This window comes from Pelodiscus sinensis, chromosome 8, assembly GCF_049634645.1.
Source record: "Pelodiscus sinensis isolate JC-2024 chromosome 8, ASM4963464v1, whole genome shotgun sequence".
Taxonomy (NCBI): domain Eukaryota; kingdom Metazoa; phylum Chordata; order Testudines; family Trionychidae; genus Pelodiscus; species Pelodiscus sinensis.
Window position 1 is genome coordinate 21,819,845 of NC_134718.1, and position 17,708 is coordinate 21,837,552.

General features: G+C 42.7%; 1 protein-coding gene across 5 annotated transcripts in view; it reads right to left on the reverse strand.

Annotated features, from left to right (window-relative positions):
• FAM13C (family with sequence similarity 13 member C) overlaps positions 1 to 17,708 on the reverse strand; it is a 188,888-nt gene that overhangs the window by 47,501 nt on the left and 123,679 nt on the right. For all 5 annotated transcript variants that reach the window (XM_075934855.1, XM_075934856.1, XM_075934854.1 and 2 more), the window contains exons 8-11: positions 17,415 to 17,625; positions 8,884 to 9,022; positions 6,860 to 6,941; positions 3,636 to 3,847 (exon numbers count right to left, since the gene is read on the reverse strand). In XM_075934855.1, the coding sequence (XP_075790970.1) occupies positions 3,636 to 3,847; positions 6,860 to 6,941; positions 8,884 to 9,022; positions 17,415 to 17,625 (644 nt within the window). The remainder of the gene's footprint in view (positions 1 to 3,635; positions 3,848 to 6,859; positions 6,942 to 8,883; positions 9,023 to 17,414; positions 17,626 to 17,708) is intronic.

Here is a 17,708-nt window from a genome sequence, read left to right on the forward strand (position 1 = left end):
CCTGGCCACCAAAGTCCACATGCGAACCCACGAGCAGGTTTGCATGAAAATCAAGGTGGTCGAGTGAGACCCCTGACCCTGAGCTTAGAACATAAGAACTTAAGAATGGCTGTACTGGGTCAGACCAAAGGTCCATCTAGCCCAGTAGCCCATCTGCCGACAGTGGTCAGCACCAGCTACCCTGGAGGGGATTGACTGAAGACAATGACCAAGCGATATGTCTCGTGCCATCCATCTCCAGCCTTCCACAAACAGAGGCCAGGGAGACCGTTCCTACCCCCGGGCTAATAGCAGTCCATGGACCCAACTTCCATGAATTTATCTAACTTCTCTTTAAACTCTGTTCTAGTTCTAGCCTTCACAGCCTCCTGTGGCAAGGAGTTCCACAGGTTGACTATGCGCTGTGTGAAGAAGAACTTTCTTTTATTAGTTTTAAGCCTGCTACCCATTAATTTCATTTGGTGTCCTCTAGTCCTATTATTGGAACTAATGAAGAACTTTTCTTTATTCACCCTCTCCATACCACTCATGATTTTATAGACCTCTATCATATCCCCCCAGTCTCATCTTTTCTAAGCTGAAAAGTCCCAGTCTCTCTTTATATGGGACCTGTTCCAAACCCCTAATCATTGTAGTTGCCCTTTTCTGAACCCTTTCTGAGGCCAAAATATCTTTTTTGAGGTGAAGAGATCACATCTGTACACAGTACTAAAGATATGGCGTACCATAGTTTTATACTTCCCCTCCTCCTTCTTCCCCTGGCTTCCCTCTTCCAGCTCCCTCCTCCCAGGTTTCCCTCTCCCCTCTTCCACCTCTCTTTCCCTCTCCCACCTCCTTCTCCCCAGAGGTTAATCACCCCCCCCCCCCAGTTTTGTTAAATAAAGAGAGTTTCTATTTTTGAACACACGTGTCCTTTATTTTGTACATCAGAACTGGGGTGTCTCTGTGGGCTCCTCGGGGTGGAAGCTCTCCTGCAGGGCCTCCGGGATCCTGACAGGCCCCCGATTGACCTCCCAGATGGCAGCCTGTGGCAAGTGCAGCCAGGCTGATGTCCGAGTGCTGTGATGTGCCGAGTGTGGGCACTCCAGGACTGCTTTGCTGTCCCTCATCGAGTTAGACAAGCAAGCGGGAAACCCTGAGAACTGTCTGTCCGGGGTGGGGGTCGGGTCCCTTTAATCACAGCCCTTAGCTAGCCTGAGGCAGCAGCTCCACGCTCTAAGTCCTAACCTGATGCCCTGCCGGCACATGTTCTGGCCAGCCTTAACCCTGGTTCAGGGTCCACTCAATATGGACATGCTAGTTTGAATTAGCAAAATGCTAATTTGAATTAGTTTTTAGGTCTAGATGCACTAATTCAAATTAGCTTAGTTTGAATTAACTAATTCGAATTAAGTTAGTTCAAATTAGTGCTGTAGTGTAGACATACCCAGAGAGACTAATGTCCAATACATACCAATACATGCCACAGCCATCTGGGATGGTGCAATAATCCAACTGGACAATAAAAATTATGCTGAGGAAACTGGTTGATGCCAACAGGTCTAACCTAGGATACTCTCAGATCTCCGATTCTTCTGGCATTGAGAGTAACACCAGCTGCTTCTACTTATAAAACACCCTTTGAGGCAATGACAGGTTGAATGATCTGAATACCTGAACACCTAATTTGGCATGCCAGTGGCACTCAACTGAAGGGAATAAAAATTGATGCCAACTTGAAGAATCTGTGAGAACATTTAAATCAGGTCCATTTGCAAATAGTTGATAGACTGTGGAAATCCAGACACAAGGCAAAGGCCTACTTTGACACTAACCTGAGAGAGAATACTCAGGAGGTTGGTGACCAATTAATGTTGTTATCAAAGCACCAGAGCATGGTCTGTGTAATCGGTGATTCGGAAGGGTTGGCTCCATCGATAAACTCAGTTCAGCAGTATACAAAATTAGACTAACTAGAGGCAAGGGTAACAGCATGCTAATCAGTTGAAGTTATATCAATAGTCTAGGTTACAGGAGCAACTTCCTCCTCACAACCTAGGTGAACAATCCTCATTGGAATCGCAACAGCTAGAGTCTAGCAGACTGCAACCATGAAATAGACACTGGTATTTCTGATTTACTACACCACTCAAATCCATGAAACTCAATGACACAAATGCACCTGACACAGAACACATCAATGAAAGGGATAAAAGAGACTATTATACTCAATTCAGAACTTATTCAAAGTCCTATTCATCAGGCTAATGGAATTAGAGAAGATGTTACATAGTAGATCCCAGTTCATATTCCTTCTCCTCTCAGAAGGATGGGAGATTTAAAGTAGGGGTCTCCCACATTCCAGGTGAGTATTCTTACCACTGGGCTAAGAGTTGGGAGGGAGATTGCATCTCCCACTTGCCTTCTCCTCCCTCCAAAATAATATACATGCCTAACACCAAGGGAGGGGATTCATCTGGGAATCTCATGCTGAAGGAAAATCCTCTGTGCAGCCTTAATTTCCATGCTTTCCTCTCTGAGAGAGGTGGGGCTTACCATACACACTTTGCATCTCCCACTGTTTCATTTGGGCATGAGCAGCCTACCAAGCTGGTTCATGTGAATTCCATTTTGAGGTGTCCCCTCTCTCCCCTCATTGTGTGGGAAGCCCAGGCACCTGACTCGTGAGTTGAAATCCCAGCCAGTGATTCTCTAGGGCTATGTCTACACTGCAAGCCTCTTTCAAAAGAGGCTTTTTCGAAAAAGAGCATCTAGACTACAACCTATACTTTCGAAAAAGCAAGCTGCTTTTTCAAAAGAGAGCACCCAAGCAGTCTGGATTCTCTCTTTTGAAAAAGCACAGTTTGCATTACATAGCACCTTTTTTCAAAAGAGCACTTTCGAAAAAAGGTGTTATTCCTCGTAAAACAAGGTTTTCCGCTGCAAAAAAACTGCCATGTTCTTTAGATTTACTTTCGAAAAAAGCAGTCTAGATGCAGGGGAAGTTTTTTCGAAATAAGGCCACTTTTTTCGAAAAAACCCTGTAGTCTAGACAGACCCAAGAGCTACATTCTTGCGCAAAAGCTTGCCAGGTGTCTACACTGTACACACGTTCTTGCACAAGTAAATTTACAGTACAGCATCAGAAAACAGGGCTTCCTCCAGAAGTTATTCCTCTCCCTACGAGGAATAAGCTCTCTTGCACAAGAGCTCTTCCACAAGAAGGCAGTGTAGACAGGCAACATGATTTTCTTGCGCAAGAAAGCCCTATAGCTAAAATGGCCACCAGAGCTTTCTTGCACAAGAGAGCATCCACACTGCCATGGACACTCTTTCGGAAAAGCACATCTCTTGCGCAAAAGCATATGGCAGTGTGGACATGCTCTTGTGGAAGACCTTTTACAGAAGAACTCTTGTGCAAAACAGTTCTTGCACAAAAAGCCTGCAGTGTAGACGTAACCATATATGTGTCTAAAAAGTAGGTCTGGTACTGCTGAGCATCACCACACTAATAAGTTTCTTTGTAAATTGAGCCCTTCTTTGTCCTCGCAATTCTCCCTAGAATCCCATTCCAGAAAAAGTGTGCTAAGCTCAGTGATCTTAGTGCAAAAATGCATTGTCCCCAGATGTGATTATTCTACAAGCAACAGACATACCTTTATTGTCTCGGGGAGGTTAAGCTGTTGTCTTTTCTCCTTTAATTGCTTCAATACAATATCCATTGTTTCTTCAATGGACGGATTTAGTTCAGTACTTCCTGCTTCCTGCTTTTTAGTCTCCGTATACGTGACAGTGCTCTCATGCTGCACAATTCTTTGGGGTGCTTGAGGGGTACAGTTGTGCTCTTCTGACATTTTGAGTTTAAGCTCTGTTCCAAAAAAGCAAGTTACTTGGCAAATGAGTTTTTAATACATATTTGTTAGAAGGGTTCCTGTTATATTAAAAAAACACACTGGCTCCTTGCATTGGTTTGTTGACATATCGCAACCATTTATGAAATTAATCATTTTTAACTTGCATTTTTAATCCCCTGCCCCTAACTGACACATTCACTCAAGCAAGCAAGAATCAGGAGCAGCATGAACAGCAGAAGTTGCCAGGTGGCATAGACATGGGTGGGCTGGTATTATAGACAGCCTCTACTTGCCCTGCCCATGCTCCACCAGACTCCTTCAGGCTCCCTCCTCCAGCCTGCTGGTCTCATGCCAGAGGCTGGGGCAGGCAGACTGGGGACCATGCCACCTGTCCTAGCACCGGGGCCACTTTCCCCACCGAGCACTGAGCTGTCAGCTTGGCTGCAGAGCGTGGGGAGGTTCATGGCTGGGGGTCTCGCCAGCAGGCACAGCCTGGGAAAGCTGTGGCTGTGTCTCCTGGCTTCCCTGCCTGGCACTCCAGGGCGAGGGGAGGCTGTGTCCATGCCACCTGCTGGCTCTCCAGAGTTTCAGGGCTGTGGGAGGCTGGAGTCGCACTTTCCCAGACTACGGGCACTACCCTGGGGCAGGGGGCAAGGTCCAACAGCCACAATGGGGGATGGGGGTGGAGGCTGGGCAGGGGCTAGCAGCAACCACAGTGGAGGGGCTTGGTTGGAAAGGGTGGGGCAGGGAGGGTGTTACCCACCACTCATAGGCGAAGAGCAGCCAGCACCCCACACGACCACTCATTCAAGCCCCTGAAATAGCATTTGTGACCATGGACAAGGAAACAGGCCAGGCAGCCACTATGCCTGGTTGATCTTCACAGCCAGAATAACCTCCAGCATCGGACAGGGCATCAATGATCTTATTGTAACATGATGCTACAGTGGTGACCAGCCTGGGGAGGGAGGATAAAGGTGGTTTAAAGATACCCATATTGTTCCTGCCCTGAATAAGCACAACATGGGCAAACCAAAGGATGTGGAAAGTGGGAAATATGGTTAGGGCAGCGGACTGGCCCTTTGGAGCCTGAATCTGCCACTGGTGTACTGATTGATCTTGGGCAAGTCACTTCACCTCTCTCTGCCTTAGTTTCCCTGTTTCTAAAATAGCACTAATGATGCTTTCTTCCTTTGTAAAGTACCTAATATGCAAACACTCACATGTGTGGTTAGCTCTGCTACTCACACTGAAATCAATGCTACTAATGTTAAGTATGTGCTCCAGCATTTGCAGGATCTGAGCCTTTGATGTGTATGAAAACTGGATTTTATTATTTTGAAAGATAATCAATTCCAAGTGGCAATTTACAAGTTATTCATGTAGTTTGGCCATTTTACAGTTATTTTGATTTTCTTTTGTTAAAATTTTTATTTTAAAATGTTTTCTGTCCATGCAGCTGAAGTTAAGAGAGGGATTTTCAAATGAGATTGGAGCCCATCTCCTATCGATTTTCAATAGGAATTGAGTTTCTAGATCCTCTGGGAACATATCAAAATCTCATCCAACCCTAAATAATTACATTTTATAAATATATTTAATGGTATTGAAACCTTATACTATGATTCACTTAAGGCAAAAATGCATCTAAAACAAATTATTCTTTTACTACGTTAAAAATAGCTTGCATTTTGTGGTTATTTAAAAAAAATCAAGAGTGACTACATTTTCTCCTTGGATAAACATATGGGCTGTGTCTAGACTGCATCCCTTTTCCATAAAAGGGATGCAAATTAGACACATCACAATTGCAAATGAAGTGGGGATTTAAATCCCCCCCGCTTCATTAGCATAATAATGGCTGCTGCTTTTTTCTGGCTCAGAGCTTTGCCAGAAAAAAGCGCCAGTCTAGACATGGATCTTTCGGAAAATAAAGCCTTTTCTGAAAGATCCATTATCCCTCTTAAAATGGATAATGAGGGATAAGGGGTCTTTATTTTCCAAAAGATCCACGTCTAGACTGGCACTTTTTTCCGGCAAAGCTCCGAGCTGGAAAAAAGCGGCAGCCATTTTTATGCTAATGAAGCAGGGGGGATTTAAATCCCCGCTTCATTTGCAATTGCGATGTGTCTAATTTGCATCCCTTTTACGGAAAAGGGATGCAGTCTAGACACAGCCATGTTGTTCCCCACTCTAATAAATGGAGCCACACACAGGCTGTCAAGGGCAAAATTTGACCTTTGGTATTACATCACATTTCAACCCAGAGGCTAGTTTATGACCAAATAAGTGCTATAAAATGGAATGTTGTAATGTAAATTCAACAAACTCAGTTTACTATTGCAATGTGAATGGTATCACTATAATAAACCATTAGCTTTGCAATTACATACTGTATGTTAATAATGCTGAATCATCAAACAAACCTTGAGGCTAATATTTAAAAATGTATCTGTGTTTGCAAGATTGTTGATAGTTATGACTAAGCGCTCTCCTTTTCAGTTGAACTGACTCCCCAAGCATGGCTGAGAGACATTGGCACTGGACATGCCATTTCATCTTTCTCTCATTAAGGAGACTTAATACCAGGCCTTTGCAAATAGAAGTAGGGGGTAAAGAGCAGAAAGCAAATACCAAAATGCTCCTACTGCATTAGCACTGCTTTAAAAATATTCCAGTACAGCACCTTTGGGACTGGATTGGTGCCGAACCAGTGAATTTGCCAAACCACAGAGGTCAATAATGTCTAGCAGCATTAGCAACACTTCCACTGCTTACTGGGCCCTTACATGACATTTAGGGGTAAATTAGAGTGAAATAACAGCACAGAACACTGAGAGCCAGGACTGGTGACTGTAAACAAACTTTATGTGACCACAGGAAACTTGGGCCCGCCCATGATAACTAAACATCCAGCTAACTAAAATCATGCCAGACCACGGAGAGAGTGCCGGACTAGAGAGATTCAACCTGTATTCTGAAATTTCCCAACGTGCAAAAAAATTAAACTATATACTCCTAGATACCTTTGAGTTGTTTGCGACCTTTAGCCAAATCATTCATCCATTTCAGGACTTCAGGATTGGAAGTTTTATCACCGTGTGAAGGCTGCATGTGAGAAAACACAAAAGAACTGATGATGGGACTATTCCTTTTCTTCTGCCCTAAGTGGACCGATTCATATGCATAAGGTTCAATATGGGCATGAGCTTGTTTGTGAAAACCAAACTTCTGCTTGATGTAGCAGGAATTCTTACAACACTCCTGATATACATATCCAGTAAAGAAACAGCTAATTTAAAATACAAAATGTTCCAGAACAAAGATTGTATGTTAATGAAAATCATAGCAAATGATGAGACATACTGATTTCCCTCATGCAAAAAAGAACAGACCTGTAACTTATCCCTCTAGCCCCTCTCCTCCACTAGAGATGTTTCTGTCAATATTTCTAGCCAAAGATCCCCTCCCAGGACCTTATTGGTATTTATCAGGATCTATTCAGGACCATCTCCCATTTAACGATGAGAAGGGCAGGCTGATCACAACAGTATGCCCTAACAGAGCAGCCTGGGCACAAAGCAGGGGGCTTGGCACCAGAAGCAGGCAGAACCTGCCCTCCTACTCTGCTCTGCCCCCACTCTACTCCTTCCCCCAAAATCCCAACCCCACCTTGCCTCTTTCCAGCCTCTGCCCCTCCTGTGAGTGATGCCAGGAACCAGTGGAGGAGGGTGTGCTGAGCCAGGTCTTTCTCTGCTGCCAGCTCCAGGCTCACTACTAATTCCCTGGTCACCCTGAACCCCAAATTCCGCTGAAGCATGGGGGCCTCCAAAGTGCAGGGCCTAGGAGAGCTGCCCCACTCCATCCTCCAACTCTGAAAGTAGAAGGCAAACAGTGGTGGAGCTAGGCCCATATTCTTGAATATTGGTGGAGCATGGTCACCACGGGCCCATATCACTCATTGCCTATGTCTCTCACCACCTTCATCTCCTCCCTCTCTTGCTTCCTATCAGCATTTACTGCACAGTAGCAGATGCACAGAATCAAAACAGATTTTTTTTAAAAGACCAAATGCCCTCAAAAATATAAACAGTATGTAAAAGGGAAAGGCTTTGTGGGAGTGTTGAGTGGGGCAAAGCAGGGGAAATGCTGCAAGCCTTGCTACTTGCCTAGTTCATCTGCCTCAAGCCTGTATCTAAAAAAAGTCATATAGTGACTTAACTGCTTCCTCTGCTGTATCTGACCAGAAGATTCATTCACTCTCCTCCCACTTGACTGAGTCTTAAGGTCACACACTCAATGCTCCCCTCTCTGTACCAGGCAAGGTGACCTATTGAGTCACACCCTGTATCCAGTAGCACTGCTCATGTATCCCAGGTCTTTGTGAGGTCACTAAGATGGACACCTCTCTGTATCCTGAAGGACTGCTTGCTTACCCAACCCTCCCGGAGGTCAGTGATGTGATCACCGCCATACTCTTCAGGACTGATCCTGATGATTAAAATAATATACCCATTGACAGAACTATTATCTGTGTGATTGCCATGTGTTTTCTTCCTTTACCCTCCTGGAGATCAGAAAAGTATTATTAAAGTAGCTGAGCTAATCTACAGACTACTGCTCTTGTTACCCTCTTCTGCTTCCCAGAGCAGTGTTTTTTCCCAATACTACTCAAGTATCCACAAAAAAGGGATAGGTGCAAATTGTTTTCATTTTTATTATTTCCAAGGTTGCCTCTGTGTTTATTTGTGTTTGCCAGCTAGTGTGCATGAGTGTTATTCCAATCCCAAAGTTGGCCATCTACCTACCTAGTCACACATGTTTTCAGGATATTTTAAAGTAATTACATTTTATCATCACACATTCTGATTGATGGATACTGCCCAATGAAGGTAACTCAAATGAAGCTTCACAATTATGGCCTGTAATCATTAAGATATGATTTTTTTCTATTATTTTGCTAGAAGCAGTTCTACGCCTTTAAGGACCATAATAAATACATGGAATCCTTCTGTAGCACTCATCCCATTTTATTTCTCTGCTTTCTTACCCGATATTTTTTTTCTTGTTCAAACTTTTCTTCAAACTTCCTGATCTTCCTCTTGAGACTTTGAAGATGTTTGCTAAGTTGCATTACTGTCTGGGGTTCTTTGCAGTCCTCACAATTACACCTGGAAGAGCTTCTTGGCCTGCAAAGCAGAAGTAATAAAATCATGTTAGTGCAACTAACACTTCTGACCTCATGCCGTGAAATCAGAACTATAGCCACACAGAGCCATCTTTATTTTAAATCACATGTAGATTGTGTTAGAACTCCAGCTTTTACAGATGTTTCTATTACAGGTAGACACAAGGAGAAATGGCTGAAATATCTATTTCATGGAGTAAATGTGTGAAATATCTGTTTTTCTTTGAAGATGGTATAATGTTTAGTAGGGAACTCTCACCTTTCCTACCTTACTTTGTCATTAATTGTGGGTTTCTTAAAAGGACTACACATTGATCTCACTTTTGAAAACCCCACCTAAAGAGCCAGATTTGATACCTTGGCTCAAACTTAGCAACAGCGACCTATTCCTTGAGTGATTCTACTGAATTTGATCAAATTATTTGTGCAGTAAGATATGATGCAACATGCACAATGGGAACAAGAAATGGCACTTCATTTGTGACAGTAGGGGGCTGTGCTGTGAGCTGATGGGGTGAGTATCCAAATGCCTGTCTGTCTGTGACCCTTTGACTGGTGCTGGTTGCAGGGACTGTTTGACTATGTGTTTGGCTATTGGAAAAGAGTGACCATTTGAAAAGTGTGAATTGGGAGAGCTTTAGTCCAGGTGGACTTTGAGGGGCTGATAGGATTGGAGACAAGACTTTGAGAAGGTCACCTGCTTCAAGAAAGCAGCCTTATAAAAAAGCTAGCCAGAGCAAACTTAGTGAACAGAGGGAGTTTGCCTGGGACTGTACCTTGCAGGAGCCCCACAGAGATTGGTGAGGTTTCCCCCCCCCCTTTTTTTTTTTGCTTCTCTTTCTTCTCGCCTTCAAGCTTCAGGGTACGATCAATACAACAACTGAGGAGTCTCTCAGAAGGAAGACAGTATGGATAGTGAGAGATCAGCTGTTGTGACCTGTACAGGATGTGCTGTTTGTCTTCCTCCCAGAGCACAGAAGAGAATACATCTGTAAAAGTGCAAGCTAGTCTCCATATTGGAAGAGAAGGTTAAAGGACTAGAGACCCAAGTATCACCCCGAGTTCCAGCAGAGAAGATGAAGATTTTCTGGATAGAAGGCAGCATTCAATACTGCAAGTACTGGTTGCAGAAGAACCAGGGAGAGTCATGCAGAACAGGGAAGAAAATTAGAAGCATGTGACCTCCAGGAGAAGAAAGGCAATTCAGGTTTACCCAATCCAGATAAAAGTAAGTAATCACTTTCAGGCTTTCTGCACAGATACTATGGTGGAGAATGCTTTGGCAGACAACTCTGAGGGAAGGGACCATAGGGAGACTCCATCTACCAGAAGGCATGGGATGCACAGTCCTAGGGATAGGGGTTCCATGAACACCGCTCTCAAAAGAAGGAGATGGCTGGTGTTGTTTGGGAACTCCCTCCTAAGGGGAATGGAGTCATCCATCTGCTGTCCAGACTGAGAAACTTGAGAAGTGTGCTGCTTGCCTGGAGCTAGAATTCAGGATGTGATTGAGAGTCTTCCGAGACTGATCAAGCTTTCAGACCACTACCTCTTCTCCATGTAGGAGCCAATGATACTGCCAAGAATGACCTTAAGTAGGTCACTGCAGATTTTGTGGTGCTGGAAAGAAGGATCAAAGAGTTTGAGGCAGAAGTTGTGTTCTTGTCCATCTTCCCTGTTTGAAGGAAAAGGTCCAGGTAGAGATCATCAAATTTTGGACGTACATTCATGTTTGTGAAGGTGCTGTTGGAGAGAGGACTTTGGGTTCTTTGACCATGGGATGCTGTTCCAGGCACAAGGATTGCCAGGAAGAGATGGGATCCACCAAACAAAGTTAGGGAAGAACATCTTTAAGGCAGGCTTGCAGACCTAGTGAGGAGGACATTTAGCTAGGTTCATTAGGGGATGGTGACCTAAGCCCTGAGCTAAGTGGGGAAGTGGGATACAGGAAGAAACACAAGGAAGAAGGTCTAATGGGGAGGTACACCCGATTCGTACTAAGAAGGTCAGGCAATCAGCTAGTTATCTAAGGTGTCTGTGTACGAACACAAGAAGCCTGGGAAACAAACAGGAAGAATTGCAAGTCCTGGCACAGGCAAAGAACTATGATGTCACTGGAATAATGGAGACTTGGTGGGCTGACTCACATGATTGGAACACCGTCATGGAAGGATATAAACTGTTCAGAAAGGATAGGTGGAGAAAAGGTGAAGAAGTTGCTCTGAATGTAAGAGATCAGTGTGATTGCTCAGAGCTCCAGTATAAAATCAGAGAAAAGCCCGTTGAGAATTTTTCGGTTAAGTTTAGAGATGGGAGAAGCAAGCGTGATGTTGTGGTTGGTGTCTGCTATAACCACCAGATCAGGTGGATGAGGTAAATGAGGATTTCTTCAGACAACTAAGAGAAGCTTCCAGATGACTGGACCTGGTTTTCATAAGGGCCTTCAATCACTCTGACCAATACGGCAGTACACAGACAATCCAGGAAGATTTTGGGGATAACTTCTTGGTACAAGTACTAAAGGAACTGACCAGGGGCCAGGCACAGCTTGACCTGCTGCTCACAAACAGGGATGAACTAGTAGGGGAAGTAGAGGTGGGTGACAACCTGGGAAGCAGTGATCATGAGATAGTTGATTTCAGGATCCTGACAAAAGGAAGAAAGGAGAGTAGCAAAATACAGCAGACTTTGACTCCCGCAGAGAACTGATGGGCAGGATTCCCTGGGATGCTTACATGAGGGGAAAAGGTGTCCAGGAGAGCTGGCAGTATTTTAAGGAAGCCTTATGGAAGGCACAGGAAGAAACCATCCCAATGTGCAGCAAGAGAAGCAAATATGGTAAGCGACCAGATTGGCTTACCGGGGGCATCTTTGGTGAGCTTAAACACAAAAAGGAAGCTCACAAGAAGTGGAAGCCTGGACAGATGACTAGGGAGGAGTATGAATATATTGCTCAAGCATGCAGGGATGTAATCAGGAAGGCAAAAGCACAATTGGAATTGCAGCTAGCAAGGGCTGTGAAGTGTAACAAGAAAGGTTTCTACAGGCATGTTAGCAATAAGAGGGTGATCAGGAAGGGTGTGAGTCCCTTACTCGATAAGGGAGGTAACCTAGTGACAGATGATGTGAGAAAAGCTGAAGTACTCAATCCTTTTGTTGCCTCTGTCTCCACAGACAAAGTCAGCTCCTAGACTACTGCACTAGGCAATGCAGTATGGGAAGGAGGTAGGCAGCCCTCGGTGGAGAAAGAACAGATGAAGAATTCTTTTGAAAAGCTGGGCATACACAAATCCTTGGTGATGGACCTAATGCATCTGAGGGTGCTGGGGAAGTTGGCTGTTGTGATTGCAGAACCATTGGTCATTATCTTTGAAAACTTGTGGATATCAGGGGATGTTCAGGATGATTGGAAAAAGGCAAAGGCCATGCCCATCTTTAAAAAAGGGACAAAGGACAATCCAGGGAACTACAGACCAGTCAGCCTCACCTCAGTCCCTGGAAAAATCATGGAGGGGAGCCTCAAGAAATCCATTTTGAAGCACTTGGAAGAGAGGAAAGTGACCAGGAATTCACCAAGGAAAAGTCATGCCTGACCAAACTGATTTTATAATGAGGTGGCTCTGTGGACATGGGAAAGTCAGTGGATGTGATATACCTTGACTTTAGCAAAGCTTTCATTACGGTCTCCCACAGTATTCTTGCCAGCAAACTAAGGAAGTATGTATTGGATAAATGGACTGTAAAGTGGATTGAAAGCTGGTTACATTGTCAGGCTCAGCAGGTAGTGATCAATAGCTTGAGAGTCTGGCTGGCAATCAGTTTCAAGTCTCTTTATTAATAACCTGGATGAGAGGATGGATTGCATCCTCAGCAAGTTCGTGGATGATGTTAAACTAAAGGGAGAAATAGATATGCTGGAGGGCAGAGATAGAGTCCAGAGTGACCAGGACAAATTGGAGGATTGGGCGGAAAGAAATCTGATGAGGTTCAACAAGAACAGGCAAAGAGTCCTGCACTTGGGACGGAAGAATCCCAAGCATTGTTACAGCAAAATGCAGGACAATGTAGCACTTTAAAGACTAACAAGATGGTTTATTAGATGATGAGCTTTCGTGGGCCAGACCCACTTCCTCAGATCAAATAGTGGAAGAAAGTAGTCACAACCATATATACCAAAGGATACAATTAAAAAAAATTAACAAATATGAAAAGGACGAATCACATTGCAGAACAGAAGGGGAATGCGGGGGGGTGGGAAGGGGGAGGAAGGAAGGTAAGTGTCTGTGAATTGCTGATATTAAAGGTAGGGAGAGTGGGATGTTTGTGAGTTAATGGTATTACAAGTGATAATTGGGGAAACTGTCTTGGTAATGGGTGAGAAAGTTCAAAGACTTGTTAAGTCCTTGTTGGCAAGTGTCGAATTTTAACATGAATGACAGTTCAGAGGATTCCCTTTCAAGTGCAGATGTAAAAGGTCTTTGTAGCAGAATGCAGGTGGCTAAGTCATTTAGAGAGTGTCCTTTCTGGTTAAAGTGGCAAGAAACTGTTTTCTCTTTGTGATCTTGTCTGATATCTGTTTTGTGGGCATTAATCCTTTGGCGAAGTGTCTGAGATGTTTGTCCAATGTACATAGCAGACGGACACTTTCGGCACATGATAGCGTAGATTATATTTCTGGATGCGCAGGAATATGTGTTCTTGATCTTATAACTCACTTGGTTAGGTCCAATAATGGTATCAGCAGAATGAATATGTGGACAAAGCTGGCAACGGGGTTTGTTGCAAGGGAAGGTACCAGGGTTGGTATTAGTGTGGTATGTCCTGTGGTGGTTGGTAAGAAGCATTGTTACAGGCTGGGGACTGACTGGCTAAGCAGCAGTTTGGCAGAAAGGGACCTGGGGATCACTGTGGATGAGAAGCTGGATATGAGTCAGTGAACCCTGGCAGCCAAGAAGACTAATGACATATTGGGATGCATTACTAGGAACATTGCTAGCAGATCTAGGGGTATGTCTACACTGCCACCTTAGTTCGAACTAGGGTGGCTAATGTAGGCATTCGAAGTTGCAAATGAAGCCCGGGATTTAAATATCCCAGGCTTCATTTGCATCTTGACGAGCGCCGCCATTTTTAAATCCCCGTTAGTGCGGACTCCGTGCCCGCGGCTACATGCGGCACGGAGTAGGTAGTTTGAATTAGGCTCTCTATTTCGAACTACCGTTACTCCTCATGGAACGAGGTGTACCGGTAGTTCGAATTAGAGAGCCTAATTCGAACTACTTACTCCGTGCCGCGAGTAGCCGCAGGCACGGAGTCCGCACTAACGGGGATTTAAAAATGGCGGCGCTCGTCAAGATGAGAATGAAGCCCGGGATATTTAAATCCCGGGCTTCATTTGCAACTTCGAATGCCTACATTAGCTACCCTAGTTCGAACCAGGGTGGCAGTGTAGACATACCCTAGGTAAGAAATTATTCTCCTTTAATCAGCACTGGTGACACTTCATCTGGAGTATTGCATCCAATTCTGAAAAAGAAAAATTACAAAAGGTATGTGAATGCATTGGAGAAAGCCCAGCAGGGAAAGCTCTTTGAGGTATCTAAGGGGCCTTTCCACCTTTGAACCCCTGGATTTCATGATTGGGGTCTGCTTAAAGCCCAAAGCCTTGACTCTAGAGACAGCTCTCAAATGCAAAAAATTGGGCTGCTTGCAGCTTTGCCTTTGGGGCAGAGAGTTTGTTGTAAGAAGAGGAAGGGGCAGGATGATTAAGAATAAGGGCTGGTTATTCATATAATTGAAAGATCATCATGAAAACATTGCCAGGTACTCCACTTAAAAGATAGGAAGGAAAAATGTTGTGCTGCAGGGATCTACATTTAGATCACTGTTGTTAACCTTATAAATGTTCTTAAAAAAGAGGTAAACAGTGACTAATCCACAGCTGAATGTAAAAGTTACAAAGGGGTCTCACCAAACTGTCTGACTGGGCAACACAAAGGCAGTTGGAAATCAGTGCTGATAAATGCAAAGTAATGCACATGGAAAAATATAATCCTAACCATAGATACAAAATAGTTGTTCCCACTCAAGAAAGAGATCTTGGAATCCTTGTGGCTAGTTCCCTGAAAATATCTGCTCAAAGTGCAATGGCAGTTTGAAAACTAAAAAGCTAACCGAATATTGGGAGTCATTAGGAAAGAAATAGATAATAAGACAAAATACCATATTGCCTCTATATAAAATCATTGTATGCCTATATCTTGAATACTGTATGTAGATCTGGTCACCCCATCTAAAAAAAGATTTATTGGATTTGGAAAAGGTACAGAGAAGGGCAACCAAAATGATTAGGAATAAGGAACAGCTTCCATATGAGGAGAGATTAACAAAACTGGGACTTTGGAGCGTGGAAAATAAATTACTAAAGGGTGGGGGGATATGCTAGAGGTCTAGAAAATCATGAATGGTGTGGACAAATAGAATAAGAAAATGTTATTCATTCCTTCACTAACATAACACAAGAAGATGACCCAATTAAATTTATGGGCAGCAGATGTAAAACAAACAAAAAAAATGTTTTTTCACAGTCAACCTGTGGAACTCTCTGGATAACTCTCTGGCTGGTTTTCTGACAAAACTTGAGTTATGTCCACACTGCAATCGCATTCTTCCGAAAGTAAATCGAAAAAACAGAGGGGGGTTTTCTGGCATTGGTAATTATTTTCTATGAGAAAGAAGCTTTTTTTTCTGAAAGATATCTTCTTCCCGAAACAGACCAGTATGCAGCCTATCATGATTTCTGTAGATTATCATTATCTACTGCTACCAACTTGTATAAATGTAGTACAGGCAGTCCCCGGGTTACATGGATCCGACTTACATCGGATCCCTACTTACAAATGGGGTGAGGCAACCCCGCACTAGCTGCTTCCCCCCAGCAGACCAAGGAGACGCGAAGCTAGCGCCCCCCCCCCCCCCCAGCAGACCAGGGAGAGGCGGAGCAGCTTTTCTCAGCAGTCACCTCCGCTTGGGAATAAAGGCCTGAGGGAAGTGAGGTGTGGGAGAATAAAACTGAGCTCTGGAGAAATGTTTGGCTAGAGTTTCCCCTACAATATGTACCAGTTCCGACTTACATACAAATTCAACTTAAGAACAAACCTACAGTCCCTATATTGTACGTAACCCGGGGACTGCCTGTATTGAAAATCAGAGCTGGTCACAACTCAGAATTTCCAATCCACAAGGAATTCTAACATTTCAAACTTTATTTTGTTCCAACTCAGAATTAAATCAAAATTTCAGAAAAAAAATTATGAGTAAATCAAAACATTTCATTTAAATGAAATTAAAAAGTTTCATTAAAAGTTAGATGTTTTATATTGCATAATTTATATTGTTTTATACTACACAATTTATAATGTAATAAAGGAAATATTAAATTTAGTTTACAAAACACAAATATCCTTATAATCTAAAAAAATAAAATTTTGTCAAAATGAACATAATCCCACTAAAAAAATTAGATTTTGGCAAAATGGCTTTTTCTGATAGAAAATGATTCATTCAGAAATTTCTCAACCAGCTGTACTGAAAATGGTTCTGGCTAATCTCCATGTGTCAAAACTGGGTTTGATGGACTAAAATGTTATTTTTAAGTTTTTTTATTGATAAATGTACCATTTTAACTTTGTCTCTTAAAAAGAAGATGGGCTCATGAAAGAGTGAGTTACCATAAATTTCCAAGAAATTATTAAAAACACCACCTTTTCAGTATTATAGTTTCTTACATTCTAAAGGACTCTAGAGTTGCAATGGAGAATCTTTCCTTACTGATAACAGGCTTATCTATTTTGTAGGATATTTCATGTGTGATTTTTTTTTACATTTATGAATAAATAGGCTTGATTATTTATAATTGATTAAACTTTATTTTTAGGATTTAAAGAAAACAATTCTAGCATTAAATTAATTCTTAGAATTTCCAAAAAGGACTTACAGGACTATTCAGATGTTTTGTGACACTACTTTCCAATTCCAAAGAATGACTCATGCAGTAATTCCACTGCAATTGAAATTTTCTGAATTATACCTTTAAGAACCTTTTTTTAAAAAAAAAAAATCCTGTGTTTACTTTTTTGGCTCATTATGAACTAATCTTTAAAAATGTCATTACTAAATTATAATTAACTGAGATCTCAGCTAATGTTATACTTTTCTCTCATTAGAAAACGTTAGATCATATTTGTAGTATTTCAAATTAACCATGCCAAATTATATTATATTATGAAACATCCCTGTTTAGAGCAAATTCCATATCTAAGAAATGGGAAGAGTCATATGTTCTAGATTGTACAAATATAATAAAAATTAAAGTTAAAAATATATTTTCTTACGTCATGAAAGGTTGAGCGCTTGGTGAGGAAGGGGCCGAGTCTGTGTCCAAGTTAAATCTCTGGCTTTGACTAAAGATTGAGCAGCTTGGTGACAGAAGGGGATTATCTCCATCACTAATATGACATAGTAGTCTACTGGTCCCTAAGGAGTGATGGTCTTCTGGGCCGTTGTCTGCGTCACTCTGCCAGTCTCTATGGGCGGGTACAGGCTCTTTAACGATAAGATCAAATCAGGATGGGACAAAAAGTCTCTTATTAAACAATCTAATTCATTAGCTATAGAGATAAATAAGA